This window comes from Carassius carassius, chromosome 22 (assembly GCF_963082965.1).
Source record: "Carassius carassius chromosome 22, fCarCar2.1, whole genome shotgun sequence".
NCBI classification, from domain to species: Eukaryota; Metazoa; Chordata; class Actinopteri; order Cypriniformes; family Cyprinidae; genus Carassius; species Carassius carassius.
Genome location: NC_081776.1, coordinates 8,868,764 through 8,884,668, shown reverse-complemented (window position 1 = coordinate 8,884,668; position 15,905 = coordinate 8,868,764). Strand labels below are relative to the sequence as shown.

The 15,905-nt window shown below is 37.9% G+C and overlaps 1 protein-coding gene across 1 annotated transcript; it reads right to left on the bottom strand.

Annotated features, from left to right (window-relative positions):
- Positions 1–425: 425 nt before the first annotated feature.
- LOC132098871 (transportin-3) lies at positions 426–14,375 on the bottom strand. Its single transcript, XM_059505119.1, has 23 exons — positions 13,974–14,375; positions 11,825–12,025; positions 11,511–11,584; positions 11,103–11,259; positions 9,937–10,080; positions 9,672–9,847; positions 9,023–9,161; positions 8,770–8,916; positions 8,519–8,626; positions 8,276–8,367; positions 7,433–7,572; positions 7,141–7,332; positions 6,923–7,014; positions 6,762–6,838; positions 5,951–6,011; positions 5,728–5,868; positions 5,511–5,627; positions 5,126–5,220; positions 4,854–5,010; positions 4,598–4,765; positions 3,931–4,043; positions 3,264–3,356; positions 426–1,259 (listed from the first exon to the last, which is right to left on the bottom strand). Exons 1-22 carry the CDS (start codon positions 14,091–14,093, stop codon positions 3,296–3,298), a joined length of 2,772 nt encoding a protein of 923 aa, XP_059361102.1. The 5' UTR covers positions 14,094–14,375; the 3' UTR covers positions 426–1,259; positions 3,264–3,295.
- Between the last annotated feature and the right edge of the window lie 1,530 nt (positions 14,376–15,905).

Sequence of the window (15,905 nt, the reverse complement as noted above, 5' to 3'; positions counted from 1 at the left end):
CTGTAAAAACCTGAAATAAGCTGTCACTATTAGATTTAAGACTTACATTATATGCAAGTTCTTTGCAAACATTACGAGAGCAGCTGGATAATATCTGCTGACCTCATCCGATGGGGTCCCTGCCAGCAACACGAATCTGTTGAACTTGAAAGGATATGACTACATAACATCCATTCAGCAAATTTGCTGTGGGAGGGGTGACCTGAGGGTTTACATGTCTAACTGAGAGAAACCCATGATTGCAGGGCCTTTGGAAAACTAAAAGACAATAGAGGAGGGTTTGATTTACTATGACTCAGAAAACGAGACGGACCCATATAACTTTCTTAAAATGAAACCTGGTCAAACAGGTTCTGAGAGCTGCAAGAGAACGTAAAATCACTTCTCAAACACAATAGTGCATCTGAAAAGATACGAGACAAAAATGAGTTTGTTCCTCACAATGTTGGTTTTATTTGTTCACACAATCGGCCGAAGACGATCTCTGCATCTCAAAATGTGCCAATAGGGTGAGAAAGAAAAAAAAAAAGCCTCTGCCAGTCCACTGAATAATTTACAGCATAACCTGTATGGATAAAATCCCACCCAACTTTAAAAATAATCAAGGGTGATGCCAAGTCTCCCAAGATTCTCCCTTTCCAAATGTCCCACAGGCGCAGGCTGCTGCTGTGACGATCTTTAATTTGGTAGTCGTTTTTATGGCACTGGCAGCAAAGCCATATCTTGATCTCTAAACACACGTCCATGAAAATAAATCTCCATTTGTTTTTAAAAACGTACAAGTCTCTCTTTTTTTTAATGATGCATTATGATTTGCAACCAGGCACATCCTTATTTTTCGTTGGTTTTTGATCGACCCCCAGAAATCCGACCGATGCAGAAGTTCATCTATGTTTTGAAATGTGTGTGTGTGTGTATATATATATGTGTTTTTTTCAGCCTCCATTCGATGGCCCCCCTCCCACAAGACAACGGTGTCCCTTCCGAAATACCCCCCCCCTTCTCTCAGTGCGGCTGACATCAGTGTGCTCATAGAGGTAAAAGGGAGGGATGGGGCTGCAGTCTTGACACCCACAAGGCAAACTGCTTTTCCTGAAACCCTGCCACTCCAAAGCTCCAATTCGATTGGTCGGCTTTCCCATGGTGCCAAGTCGCACAAATCCTTCATGCAAGAGTTCCCTTTAGTTTCTCAACAGTGGTCATCATGGTCATCTCCCTTTGCCACTTCCTCCAAATGTTAGCAAAACAAAAAATCTGACCTGCAGAGGACGAGAGAGAACATTTTAAAATGCGGAATTTATTCAGAAATATTTATATCATTCCAAAATGTTTGACCAATTAATTTTCATGAGTTCTTCAGTCATTTGTGACTTAAAAAAAAGGATGTTTTTTGACGATGTGTACGATCTTGTAAACAACTTAATCTGCTTATAACTTGATCAAATAAAAAATTTAGCACCTCCTGTTTGCACAACAGTAAATAGTGTTGGGGGGGAAAAAAGATTAGATTTGACAACAACAAAAAAAAGATTTTAAAAATAAATGTAAACTGTTTTCTTGTATGATTTTTCTTATCAGCAGAAATAATTGAAAAAAATTTAAAAGAAAAAGATACATTTAATTTTATAAACTTAGTTCAAGCTTTACTTTATTAAAATATCATAATACAATATTTACATGATAATTATTACATGTATATAGTTCCATTTAAAATAAATAACACCAAAAAAGAAAGTTCAATTTAAAAATTTATTATATCAAATAAATAAAAAAAAAGTAAAAAATACAATAAATTATTTGAATTTTATTCATTACATTAAGTTAACATTGAAAAATTAAATCTTTAACATTTTAATAAATCATATTGATAAATTAGTGCAGGGCAACGTTTAATTGAAAAAAAAAAAAAAATCGCGATTAATCGTACGATTGTGATTAATTGCAATTAATCACATTGTTATGCACAAAACTAATAATGCATTCAAAAGTAGTGTATTGTTCACTTTTTCATTTAAAAGTACTGCTATATGAACAAAAGTGTAATAACATTTGTAACCCTGGACAACAAAACCAGTCTTAAGTCGCTCGGGTATATTTGTAGCAATAGCCAAAAATACACTGTAGGAGTCAAAATTATACATTTTTCTTTTATGCCAAAAATCATTAGTACATTTAGTAAAGATCCATGAAGATATTTTGTACAATTCCTACTTTGTATATATATATCAAAACTTAATTTTTGATTAGTAATATGCATTGCTAAGAATTCATTTAGACAACTTTCTTTAAAGGCGATTTTTTTTGCACACTCAGATTCCAGATTTTCAAATAGTTGTATCTCGGCCAAATATTGTCCGATCCTAATAAACCATACATTAATGGAAAACTTAGTCTCAGTTTTCAGAAAAAATTCAAGGTTTCGTGGTCCAGGGTTACATTTGGTTTGCAAACACTTTAAACAAATAAGGTGCTTTTTTTTACAGCAGTATTCCTTTTACATAGTAGCAGTTAAAATATTTATTGTAAACCTTAACTTATAACATAAATGTAATTAAATCAAATATAAAACAAGCTATTATTTGTCACTGCCAGGACATGAACGTTTTTATAGAAAATATAGAAAAGGGCCTCGATCATAAAATTATAACGGGCATCTTCTGAGTAGAGACCTGCACGATTGCAGGACCCATCGCAGCAGCGTGCGGCGTGGGACAACACTTGATGTGCGGGTAGAGAAAACTACCTATTTCTAACTTATGTCATGATTACAAGCTTGTTGCATTCTTTTCTGTTAAAAATGACAGTGGTTTGTGAATGTTGATGCTTAACCAAAATAATTTGATCGGGAGCATCCCCTCCTGTGAGCCATGATTTGTCTGTATGTGTATTCATAGCCATTGAGCAACGGAATTTCATAAAAAAAAATGTTAACATGCGATAAAATAATTATCGGTGTTTATGCGTTTTCGAGTTAATGCGTTAACTTGCCCAGCCCTAATATAAATATATAGTAATACAATATAATATTTTTACATCTTAATATAAAAGTTAATTTTAAAATTATTTAAGAACACAGTATAAAACAAATAGAAAAATTTTAAAATGTATTTAAAACTAATTTTAAAAGGAATTACATTTTAAATCAACTGATCTGATCATTTAAATTAAAATAATTACATTGTTAAACATCATTTATTGAGTAGAAAGTTTCCATGTTATGCACAATAACATGACAAATTTAGAGTTCAATATGCTTGTGTCACCTGGTCTTGCAGCATCAGCGTGTAAAAGACAGCTATCGGTACAGCCTGGTGAACTCTCTTATCGCCCAACAAACCTGTTTACATTCTTCTGCACTGGGGTGACAGATTAATAGATAGATGGAGAAAAAGTGAGAATAAATTAGCATCACTTTTCATCAAACTAATAAACAATGAGCTGGTCTGTTATTACTAATCACAGGTCAATTTCCAAACAAGCCGAGAGCATGGGCGAGCAACACAACAGCGCTGCATCCATCAGTCTGGCATGGTTTGGACTTTCCATGCAACGCTGTGACTCATTTGTCAGAATATGCATTTGACATCTGTGCATGACACAATGCTGGGAGGCTCTTCATTCCTCAGGTCAAGACTTGCCAAAGTATGAGATACTTCACCTTCTTGGACGACTGGTTATGGGAACTTGTTAATGCCGTATTGAGCTAACCAGAAGGAGAACCGAACTTGCACCAACTTGCAATACCCCAAAAGACAAATGTTGCGAGTAATCTACACTGATAAGCACTATATTACTTTTACAAAAGCTTGTTTAATTAAGGAACAGGCAGATTTCTTCAGGAGTGTAATGAAATTATAACGAAGTTATCTTAATGCAGTTGATGTTCACGGCCTACTTTGAAGGATCAGGTGACAGCCGGCACAAACTCACCTTGTGACCTGCTTATGGAAGTCGGTGAGCTGCTTGTGTGTGACGGTTACAGCGCCTCCTGCTGTTTCTTTTGGAAGACCCTTCAGCGCGGTTTCCAGCCAGCGGCAAAATGTCTAGAGACAGAGACAGCCACAACATGTGACAATTTTTACATCACAGCCTCATTTATGAAAGAATTGATAACTGACACAGAAAATCTCTTTAAGATCTCCGAAAAGTATTTAAAAGACAAGATTAGTCAACCCTCTTTGCACACCTTGGTAATAAAATACCACCGGCTATAGTAAAATATTTTGTTCACTCGCCAGACTAAAGATTCCACCAACTCAGTTCATCTTCATTATTCATTATGAATGAAAATGTATGATTGCATATTTGCCATTTTAACTGAACTTAGGACTCTCACATGCGAGTGATTTACTCACATTTTACAAGGTTGTTAGTCTAAATGATTAAAAGTGTTTACATTTCAACCGAACACAGACAGCGTGATTAATATTCACTAAGCCAAAAGCTGCATAAATATGAGCTCTGGGAAGTAACAAATTACTAGCCAATGGTAATTCTATTGCCAAGGTGTTTGGAGATATTTGAAATGTGTAAAGGTTAATCTGTATTTGAGGGACATTCAAAAAGTGTTGCGTGTTCAAAAAGAGTAAAAGCATACCGGCCGATCAAAGACCATTATCTCCCAGAGTACCTCTGCTACATCGGGCAGGGTGTAAGGTGGCAGACAGAAACAGCAGGTGTTGATCAGCTGAGTCACTAGCTGCTGCCCATGTTGCTCCATCACCTGACCAATCAGACCCTTACGTGCCTCAAAGTCATCCTCGTGCTGAAAGAGAAGAAAATCAGTTATATGCACTTAAAATGTATATACAAGGTTTTTCGATTGGTTTAGCTTGATCGACGGTGCTGCTTACGTCATTAGTGACCCCTGTGTGAATAAGGTCTCTGATAAACTTCATGACGCTGCAGTTGGCATCTCGATGGTCCAGAGTGGTAGAAGCGATGGCACACTGGATGATGTGGACGACAATACTGCTGTTCAGCAGTGTGACCGGACTGCGCTGGACAAACCTGAAATAATGAGAGGAAATGGCTTTTCTTGCATTTATTGTCGTGCGGCAAGTCGCTTATTTTGAACTTGTTTTATCATATCAAGTTGCTTGTTTTTCTAAAATAGAACTGATACCTTGTGGCGAGTCTAAAGAGATCGTCCACTGTGTCGGGGTGATTGCGCAGTCCATTAGGCTGCTCTAACAGCTGGAAGGTCGGCATACAGAGAGCCTGCAAGAGGGGAAAATGCAGCTACTGATCAATAACACTTATTTAATCATCATCATCATCATCAATTTTAATCAACTCAACGCAGCACAAGATTCAAATTAAATAACTTTGTAAGCTGGTCAATGCCAAATTAGTTTTAAAATATGTACTTAATGTTGGCTTCATAATGTTTTCAAAAACGTTCATACCTTGTTCAAGCTTAATATAAAAATATTATATATATTTTGTTTTTTAAGTCTAAAGTCTACCTACATGAGATTGCGGGTTAGACTGGTGTGTTTCAGGCGTACCTGTAGCATATCCAACAGGCCTTGTCTGCATCCTTCCTCCATGCCGTACTCATCCACTAGAATGCTGCCCAGGTACAGGAAACAGGAGTGAGGGTACACCTGGTACACACTCACCATCTGAAACACAAATCCATTTATGAGATCTGCACTGTCTGTTCCATTTCAGAAACACACACTCAGATCGATGGATGTGCTTTTTTAAAGCAAAAAGACAAACCTGAGTAACAAGTGGCTGTAACAGGCAAGCAGAGCCTTTGCCTACACAACGCACTGCAAATCTCAGGCAGCGGCAGCAGCGCTCCACTATCCGGTTATCATTCTGGTGGGCGTTTAATGTCTCCGACATCACCGGCCAGATCTACAACAAAGAACAGTGATGATTAGAAAGAAACACACTTACAGACAGAGTACCGTGTCATTCAACACACAGCTAAACATACCTCTTGAATTACTTTCTGGCAGGGGTGTGTCTGTCCATTCTCTACTATGGGGTTTGTGTGTCTAATAGAGAAAGATTTCAACCCTTTAAGAACATTTTTTTTAAAACAGCATGAACTGAAACAGCACACATTTAACTTCTTTAATGTGACATTTTTGTTAAATGAAGATTTAATGAGAGGAATTTAATTTTATACAACTGGATTCAACGGAATTGTGAAATGTATAATATTAATAATAAGTGTTATTTAAAGAGTTTTGTTTTTTTACAATAACATGCAGAGATAAATTGTGAATTTACGAGCAAGACAATATGGTGTAGAATTCAGATGAAATGTTATTTAATATCTTTCATCTATACTTAGTTATTAGTTTCATAAACATTTAAAAACGTAGTTTTTTTATATAAATATAAAACCAATAATCTGCAAGGACAAATGTTACACTTAATTTTAACATTTTCGTTTTTTCTTTAACTTCTATTTTCACATTAAAATTCAGATTAAAATAATATTAACAATTTAAATAATAATAATAATGTAAAAAATAAATTTAAACAAAATTAATACATGATCAAACCAATAAATAAAAACTCAAAATAAAAATCAATAAAAATAAATACATAATTTAAATCAAACTATTATTTAATAAACATTCCATGTATACTTAATACTTTAAACTACTAAAACCTTAAGAAATTACTTTAAAATCCTTTTCAAGTTGAATATATATATTTTTTTTTTTTTTTTTTTTTTTTTTTTTTTTAAACAGAAATATTCACAATATTGCAAAGGTGTTGATGTTGAATCTCACCTGAAGATAACAGCCAGTCTGTCCAGCCACACAGTGGGGTCTGATAACTTCCCACTACTGGAGTCCTGAGTCAGCAGCTGGACACAAAGACAACACAGACATTACTTTGTGTTAACCACCAACATTCAGAAATACAGACCACACAGTAAGAAGTATCTAACCTTCCTCAGTGCCATGACCTGAACCGCACACAGATCGTTCAGACACTCTGTGATCTTCTCCAGGGGGAGGCGGGCCAACACCAACGCCGTACCTGAGATAAACCAATCACACCACTTAAACAAAACCAGCTATACAACAAAGGCATGACTAAGATCAACAGAAAAGTGTTGACTGCTATATATTTAAAAAAGCTTATTAAAGAAAAAAAAAAACACACCTTTCAGTAAGCCAACCGCAGCATCCGTTGACAGGGCAAAGGAGTCGAGCAAGCGAGCGATGTTCAGCAGGCCCTGGAAGTGCTGCGCCATGTGATCTCGACACACCGAACAGATGTTGTGAATGGCTTTAGCTGCCACAGAGGCCAACGGCTTCTCCCGCAAACCCTTCATCAGGAAATTCAAAACAGGATCTACCAACCCAATACAGACATCATGAATACACACACAGAAACAATACATCTTGTGAGTGAAGATCATGTATCACGTAATGAACCAGACTGTGACAGTCACCTAACATGCAAGGGTTCCGGTCGATCACTTCACTCATCTCGCCAACCAGCTCGATGCTGGTGTAGCGAACAGCAAGGTGGACCGTCTCGGGAAGCAACACTACCTGCTCCAGCACCTCCGTTAGTGTGGGATTATTCTCACTAGGAGCCAGCAGAGGGAGAGGGAGACAATTTACAGTTACAAACAAAACGCTATATGTGCAACAGATTCACCAGTGCTTTTGACAAATAACTAGGCCTTGGTAAAGCCCAAAGTGTACTTTAGCGGTCCACGTTCACACGGTCTGCGTACAACAGTGCACGGTTTATGTTGAGACTAAACGAGTCAAGGAAATGGAATTCAGAAAATTAAGTATACCACCGAGCCTCAAAAATAGAGATTTCATGATTTATCTATTTTGTTGTGTAAAAAAGATGAGTAAATCAATCTCAAACACTGGACTGAACAATATCCAAAAGAATCAGAGCCAAGTAAGTTAAGTATCAAATCGAGAGCTTGTCAATCAGAATTTAAATAAATCTGTAATCCAATATCAATAACTAGAGCTATACAAAGTGTCAGAAATATATATTTTTAAAAGGCATATCAGCATCATACACTAATCCCAATTCCAATAAATTACTACATAGTTTACAAATGATAACTGTATCATTAAACATTACAAAAAAAAAAAAAGTTAAGTAGTAACCTCAAAATACAGGACAATCAGATAATGAAATGTATAATCAGCAATAGCATGACTCAAAAAGTTTGCACTACCCCAGCCACAGGTGTGAATTTGATTGGTGAAAGCAAGAGTCTTGAATATGATGTGGTTTAGGCATAACTGAAAGTGATACTTACGGATCTATACTCTTAGCAATGGAAGCCATGATGAACAAAACTGCCTCAGTTACTTCCCATGGGGGGTTTCCCTCCTTCAGAGTCGAATACAGCTGATGAGAGGACACAAAGTATTTATAATAAGATCGGTAAGGTCTAATATTCCCTTTCGTTTCTCAATAAATCATTCTAAATTTTAAAATCATTTTGGGGGCTTTTCTTCAAATCACTTTCAGTTCATGTTTCTACTAGTATAAATTCTACCTGTGAGAAACACTCCATGGAGCCGACTAGAAAAATGACATCTTTCACAAGATCAGACACTCTCATCCTGAACTCGCCGAAATCATCTGTGTCCTCCGGGACTCCTTCCTGTACAGGAAACACAAAATAAGAGATGAAGAAAAACAAATCATGAAGCTTATTCAATTTTGTTGTACAAAAGAAATAAGTACTGGAAAGAAGTGGCTTGTATTGGATATGGGAGAAAGATATGGGAAGGGAAGGACGCTCACATGATCCGGGTCAAGCTGGCAGTGGCGGGCGAGACTGTGCAGTAGTCTCTGTATGTACGGCTTGAACACTCTGTGGACCGCCGGATCGTTCATTTTATAAAGAGTTTCTCCCAGACGGTACCAGAAGTTGAACGAGATTTCAACCACCTGAAGGAGGACAAAGGTTCCCGACAGACAGTTCAGAGGATGCTTGAAAATCTCATAGTCACTTTCACTTATCATTATGTGTGAATGTGTCAGCTTTCACTCTCACCTCATACTGGGGATGTCCGGCACAAATAAGGAGTAACTCTAGGATGCGGAGATCTCCCATGCCTTGGCCAGGTGTCCTTACTGTCATCTCCAAAAACGTCTCACACAATTCGGTAAAGATCCGGCAATAATTTAGCACCCTGTGGTGGAAAAGCAAGAAAAAAAAAATTACAGATGCAGTTTACAACAGTTTCAACACAGATCACTCGCACGGTCTCAAAACCTAAAGAGCTTCCTGATAGAGTATGAATATATTCGGCCTTTTAAATTACCTTCTTTTGGCCAAATAATAAAGATTAGTGAGGTTTGCTTCAATAGGAATGTAAAAATCCATCACGGTGGAAACAGCAAATGAAATGAGATCATTTGTGAGAAGAGTCTCTCATTTTGAGTATTGCACAATTTGACGTTTTATCTTTGCAGCATGCTAACATCAAACTCACAGAAATCACCCAAGAGTCCAGTCTCCTGTTCGCTTAGTGCTATTTGTTTTAGCTACCCATGCATACTATTCCAAATGCCACTTATATGGTGGTCCCATGAGACTTAAGATGCTGTCTTATGGCATCTGACTGGGTATCAGAACAGAGCTATTTTGTTTGAGACTTGCATGACCTGCGTACATTGATCACAAATGATGCCATACGTACTTATCGAGGTCCTCTCGGGCTACGGCCATGTGGTAGGCTGTTTCTAGAGAGAGGACTCCCTGGAAGAGCTGCATGGCCAGAGGCATGTGTACAGCCACATTCTCGATCGCATACAGTGCTGAGCACACGCAGTCTGATGCCGCCTCATGCAGGTTTGTGGACGTCTCGTCCCTCTGCTGTAATGAAGAGAGGGGGAAAAAAGATATTTTTAAAGTAAGAGAAATGGGGAGTTAAGTGAACACCTGACTGCATTGTCTGAACTTACCATGACTTGGAAGAGAATCATCAGCAATTGATTGTTAGCCATGAAGTTGTTGTCCAGCACTCCTAAATTAAACCAGCTCCCCAAACACCGGAACACCTTGATAAGCATCTTCTCATCATGTCCAGACTTCTCCGCACACGTCACCTGATCATGGAAATACAACAACATTCAAGCTCACAATCATAAACTATTATTTAAATGTTTATGCAGGGCCTAATCCACTAAAATGATTTGCATGGATGGATTGATAGCACAGAACAAAGAATAAGTAAAAGCAGCAACAGACAATGGCCCCATAGAGGAAGAGATGTGTTTTCATGCCTTGCAAACTTCATTTTGTGAATTCTGCTTATTTAAATAAAGTAAACCTATCGGGTTAATAAATAATTTGTTACATTTATATAGCGCTTTTCTGGGTACTCAAAGCGCTTTACATGAATTGGGAGAATCTCCTCATCCACCACCAATGTGCAGCATCCACCTGGATGATGCAACAGAAGCCATATTGCACCAGAATGCTCAACACACACCAGCTTACTGGTGGAGAGGAGACAGAGTGATGAAGCCAATCAGTGTATGGGGATGGTTAGGAGGCCATGATGGTCAGAGGCCAATGGGGTAATTTTGCCCGGATGATGGGGTTACACCCCTACTCTTTTTCAAAAGACATCCTGGGATTTTAAATGACCACAGAGAGTCAGGAGCTCGAGTTTAACTTCTCATCCGAAAGACGGTGCTTTTTTTCAGTATATAGTGTCCCATTAAGACCCACACAGACTGCCAGGGTGAGCTCCCCCTGCTGGCCTCACTAAAACCTCTTCCAGCAGCAACCTAGCTTTCCCAGGAGGTCTCCCATCCAGGTACTTAGCAGGCTCAAACCTGCTTAGCTTCAGTGGTTTCGCATTTAAAAAAGTCAATAGCAAATACTTAAACTAATAAGAAAACATACTAACAGTAGCATACTTTTCAGCTTGTAACACTCCCAAGAGAAAGGGAAACTTGAAATCGAATCACAAGACCCCTTTAACAATACCGGCATGGAAATCCATGTCTCTTCCTTGCTTTAAGTGTCTGGAGTATGTGTGAAAACCATTCAACTTTGGACCGACAGGCTAGGCATCTTATCTGATGACAGAAATTGTTGTACAAATATAACTGTGTTATACCAGAAGAGTGACCACTGTGGTAGAGTAGTAGGCCAGGTCCTCAATGATCTCAGACCGTCGATTGGCTCCGATCCTTAGAGAGCGGCTATGCACCTCCTCCGGCAGAACGGTGAGTATCTCAATCAGGAACGGCATGGAGGACACGTCATTACTGTATCTGGAAGACGCATAACAGAGCGTTGGGTAGACTATGACATTTCAAGGTGACACCAACTATTTTAATTCTTTTAGAATTTTAAGGTAATTCATAAAGTCACAAAAAATCTTGCATTTTAGGAAATTTTGCCACCAAGCAATCCTGACTTACTTTCACTATCTGTAATATCCATTTTGGAGTGAGTAAACAGGGTCAAAGATAAGGAACATATCAATTACATGCAAATGAAAAACTCTGGAGTGGATTCTTACTTTTCTATCAGGGTTTGAACACAGCCTTTCCACGAGGCCATCTGAAGAGCCAGATCTGCGATTGCCAATGCAAGCTGGGAAAGAGAATGACATTAAAACACCAGTGACACTTTCTTAACTGTTCTCAATATGTAGCACTGCAGTGTGGTCGGGATGGACAGTCCCTGTTAACACCTCACACTAAATGTCCAAAACACAATCATGAATACCAGATGTTTGAGATCATCACCACTGATTTTCATTTTGATTCAGGACACAAATCACGTCACGTTTAGCAGATGCAACCCGAGTTCAAACAGACGATGGGACGTTACCTGTGTGATGATGATGGGAGACAGGTCTTTGAGGTTCTGGATGTGAGACAGGAGTGAATCTCTCAGTGCGGTGTGGGTCTCTGGGGGAAGCTCATAGAACGATGTCTGGATCTTCATCTTCATTGTCTGGGCTGCGAAGTAACACGATTCCACGTCCTGCTTCAGCTGCAGGAGCTGATCGGAGATCTCCCATGCGTACATCTGCACAGGAGAACAACTTCAATGAGGAAGTGCCAATAAGCTGTCAGATTACCTCTTAGAAAACATGACAATACAAAAAGCATAATAGAAAAATAATAACGCTTTACATTCTTGCTTAGTCTGCAATAGCGTAATGTAATGCACTGATGACATATCATGTCTTCGTGGAGGTATGCAAATATATACATTTACAGGCAGGTAGGACAACCTATCGAAGTCCTCGGACTGAGGGATATAATTGGACGAAAATGTTATGGTCCTACGCCTTCCACAGACTAAAAAAAATGCATATAAATACATGTAGACACACTTAACTTAGTAATTGCCATCAGGATGTGAAAAGACTTACCAGAATTACAAAATATGTCTTTGAACCAAATCACCTACCCTGCCTTTAAATCAATTGTATTCGCTATTTTCACATGGATAACCAGCATTATATCTGTCACCCCACTCTCTAGATATCACTAACAGCCACTGACTGAACATCAAGCTGGACCAGTTGTATTTTGAATAAATAAGGAAAAGCAAAACAATAAACACTTTTACATCAGATGCATCACACAAAGATAAATATTTCTAATGCAAATAAATCCCAGCATCAGGAACCAGGAACATATGTGTAGCTTTCACTACACAAAATGTCAGGATAGATCAGCTTAACTGTCTTAAGGTGAAGCCATGTAATTCATACTATTGATGTCATAATATTGCAGAGCATTTTAGGGAAAAATGCAATTCGTTCTGAATTTACTGCATTCAGCAGTCTTTTATATATATATATATATAATTTAAATTATGCATTTAGCAGATACTTTTATCCAAAGCGACTTACAGTGCATTCAGGTTATCAATTTTAATATCTATCAGACAGTACTGGTAGATCATTGTGTGGTTTGGAGCAGGGCAGTTGATTTAAAGGGATAGTTCACCCAAAAATATAAAAGCTCTGTCATCATTCACTCATCCTCAAGTTGCTGGTGGTACCCACTGACTAACACAGTATTTTTCCATACCATGGAAGTCAATGGCTACCATTAACAGTTTGGTCACCTTGAAAATATCTTATTTTGTGTTCAGAAGAAAGAAATTCATACAGTTTTGAAATGAGATGAGGGTGAGTAAAAGACAGAACTATCCCTTTAAGTGTCAAATGTGAAGCCATGCAATTCGCACTATCAACATCACAATGTTGTGCTACTCTGTTCTGCAAAATGCAACAAATGTGTTGTTCTCAACGCTAACAATATTAACACCTTCCTTATCACTAATCTTACACTTTGCTGAAGTGGAACTAAGTGAAGAACCAGTAACTCAAAGGGCAAAACAGCAGGGGCAACATTTACACTGAAATTACATTTGCAGTGTTTGTGTTATAATACCAACATTTAAAATGTCTAATGTATCCAAATCAGCCAAGTCTGAATTCAACCTACCCTGCTGGTAAACGCAGCTTAGACAAGATGGGTTTTGAAACATAGTAGCTGGTTTCTAGCAAGTCTAGAATGCTAAAACATCTTAAACTAGCAAATAATAGCGACTAGTTGGTTATTCCGGTTTATTCGGTGGACAAGCTGGTTTTTGGAACTTGGTCAACCAGCTAATGCCCAACAAGGAACTAGCTAACATGTTCAAAACACAGTCACCAGCTTACTAACAAGGTGGTCTAGATGATAAACCATATTTTCTGCCAAACATTTCTGCTAAACCAAGAACTCACACTAAAGCCATCTAACCACAGCGGAATGGATTCAGCAATGGATAGAAATAAACCCCGACAACAGTCCAAACACATGTGACCAGCTCTACTTCCCAACACAACTGCTGTTTGTGCTTCAGAAAGCTTCACTGCGGCCTTAACGGACACTAGTTGCAATGCAGCGTATATCGTAAATGTGTATTATTGGGCGAGGGTGCTATGGCGCAGTAGGCCCGCTCGTGAACGCACCGATCTCTGCAGCTCTCCCAGCCAGACCGAGGCGCGCTCCTTGCCGGCAGGGTCCGGGTCGTGATACAGCGCCTGTACGGCCTGGTAAACCAGCGGCAGGGTGGGTTTCCCGCCTTCCATAGCGTTCTTCTGTTTCTAGAGGGTGTAGATATGGGGTAAATACCACGGCTTGCGCTTCTCTGGAGGTTGTAGACGCGCAGGTGATCTGTTTACTGGGCCCTCGCGTTCTCCGATCTGGCCGCCATCTCAAGCAGACAGAGAGCGCTGCTGTCAAACAAGTCCGTATGGAAACCGCGGCACAGGAACTAAAATTAGTCCGGACTCGAGCGATTTTATAATAACAACGCGCTATTCATGCAGTTTTTGGAACTATATCCTCTTCTGAAGAGGAATAGGTTGGAATTAACGTGTTTTAACGTTTGTGATTTGCGTATATGACGAGGAATACTCATTGCGTGGATAATTTCATTAGGGACACACCCACTGCTACACACATTTTTAAGGGTCACTCTCATCAAAAGGTGACGGATTCGGAATCGCTTCGATTCTTTTAGGACTTTTAAGGAATAAATACTTTAAAGGCACTTATTTAATTCACTGGAATCAGCAAAGAACAGAAGAGAGAAAAACTAGTTAATTAAACTGAGACAATGTTTTGAAAAGGAATGTTTACACTTTTTTAGAGTCGGAATAAATGCGTAATAATAATAGATAAACTAGTCCCAAAATATATATATTGCCTAAAAATATTAAACCAAAAAAGTGAGATTTAATTTATTCAATAAAATACCACTGATTAGCCCACAAGAAAACACATAAACTACATTTGATTTAAACAGTCAGGTGTCTGATTTAAGTCTAATAAGTCACGCATAGCATACCACAGTAGACGTTCTGATTCATTTCAAGTCAGATATGATAAAATATATTTTACTTAGAATTAGAATTCAACTAGTCTATTTGAATGTAGATTCACCAAAAGAACTGAACAATAAAAGTAATTCATTCGTGGATTTCAGTATTGCTGTGCTGTTGTTATTATCTGTACTATGTAATTAGTAATTGGCACTTTATTGATTACATTTGTTGTTCGACAAACAATGATTTAATAGCATATTTTATTACGTTATTAACCCTACATTTATTAATAGACTGCTTTTACATTTATTTACCTTATGACCTACGTTTCTGCTGTACATGTTGCATATAAGAATCAGTCACTGAACATATCATAGATAATAAACACAAACCTGTAGTGATGGGAAAAATGATGAGACTTTCCCACGACTGTTCTGGTAAAAGATTCAAAGCTTTCAGAGCGTCGGAAACAGCGCTATCTGGTGGTTAGTTAAAAAAACAGGCAAAAGTCTGTAATTGAAGCTGCGTAGGACGAAGCAGCCATCACATATTCCATTAAAATAAAATAAAAAATAAAACTTGTGTGTGCGTCTGTTGAATTTCTCTCTCTGATAAACTCATTTACCCGTTAAACTGTGGCATTAAATGCCAGTACGAATATCAATATGATATAACATTAAATTTACATTTACATTTATTCATTTAGCAACGCTTTTATCCAAAGCGACTTACAAATAAGGACAGTGGAAACAATCAAAAACAACAAAAAGAGCAATGATATATACGTGCTATAACAAGTCTCAGTTAGGTTAACACAGTACACGTAGCATGGGCTTTTAAATAATATAATAAATAAAAAGAAAACAGATAGAATAAAAAAAAGAATAGAGCAAGCTAGTGTTAGAGGTCTTTACACACACACACACACATACACAACAGATAATAGACAATAACAGATTATATGAATTGCATATGGGAAATATTTTATTTTCCTTAAATAATTTGTATTCTTCATATTACTTGTTTGACTGTGTATTTAAAAAACTCGTATAGTAAGATCTGGGGGTTTGAACA

Bases quoted from the DNA above. Each gene is read 5' to 3' on its own strand.
- LOC132098871 (XM_059505119.1), bottom strand. From the start codon at position 14,093: ATGGAAGGCGGGAAACCCACCCTGCCGCTGGTTTACCAGGCCGTACAG. The intron at 6,839-6,922 runs GTTAGATACTTC...CTTTGTGTCCAG, and splicing joins AGGTCATGGCACTGAGGAAG to CTGCTGACTCAGGACTCCAG. The intron at 5,628-5,727 runs GTTTGTCTTTTT...TTTGTGTTTCAG, and splicing joins TACAGCCACTTGTTACTCAG to ATGGTGAGTGTGTACCAGGT.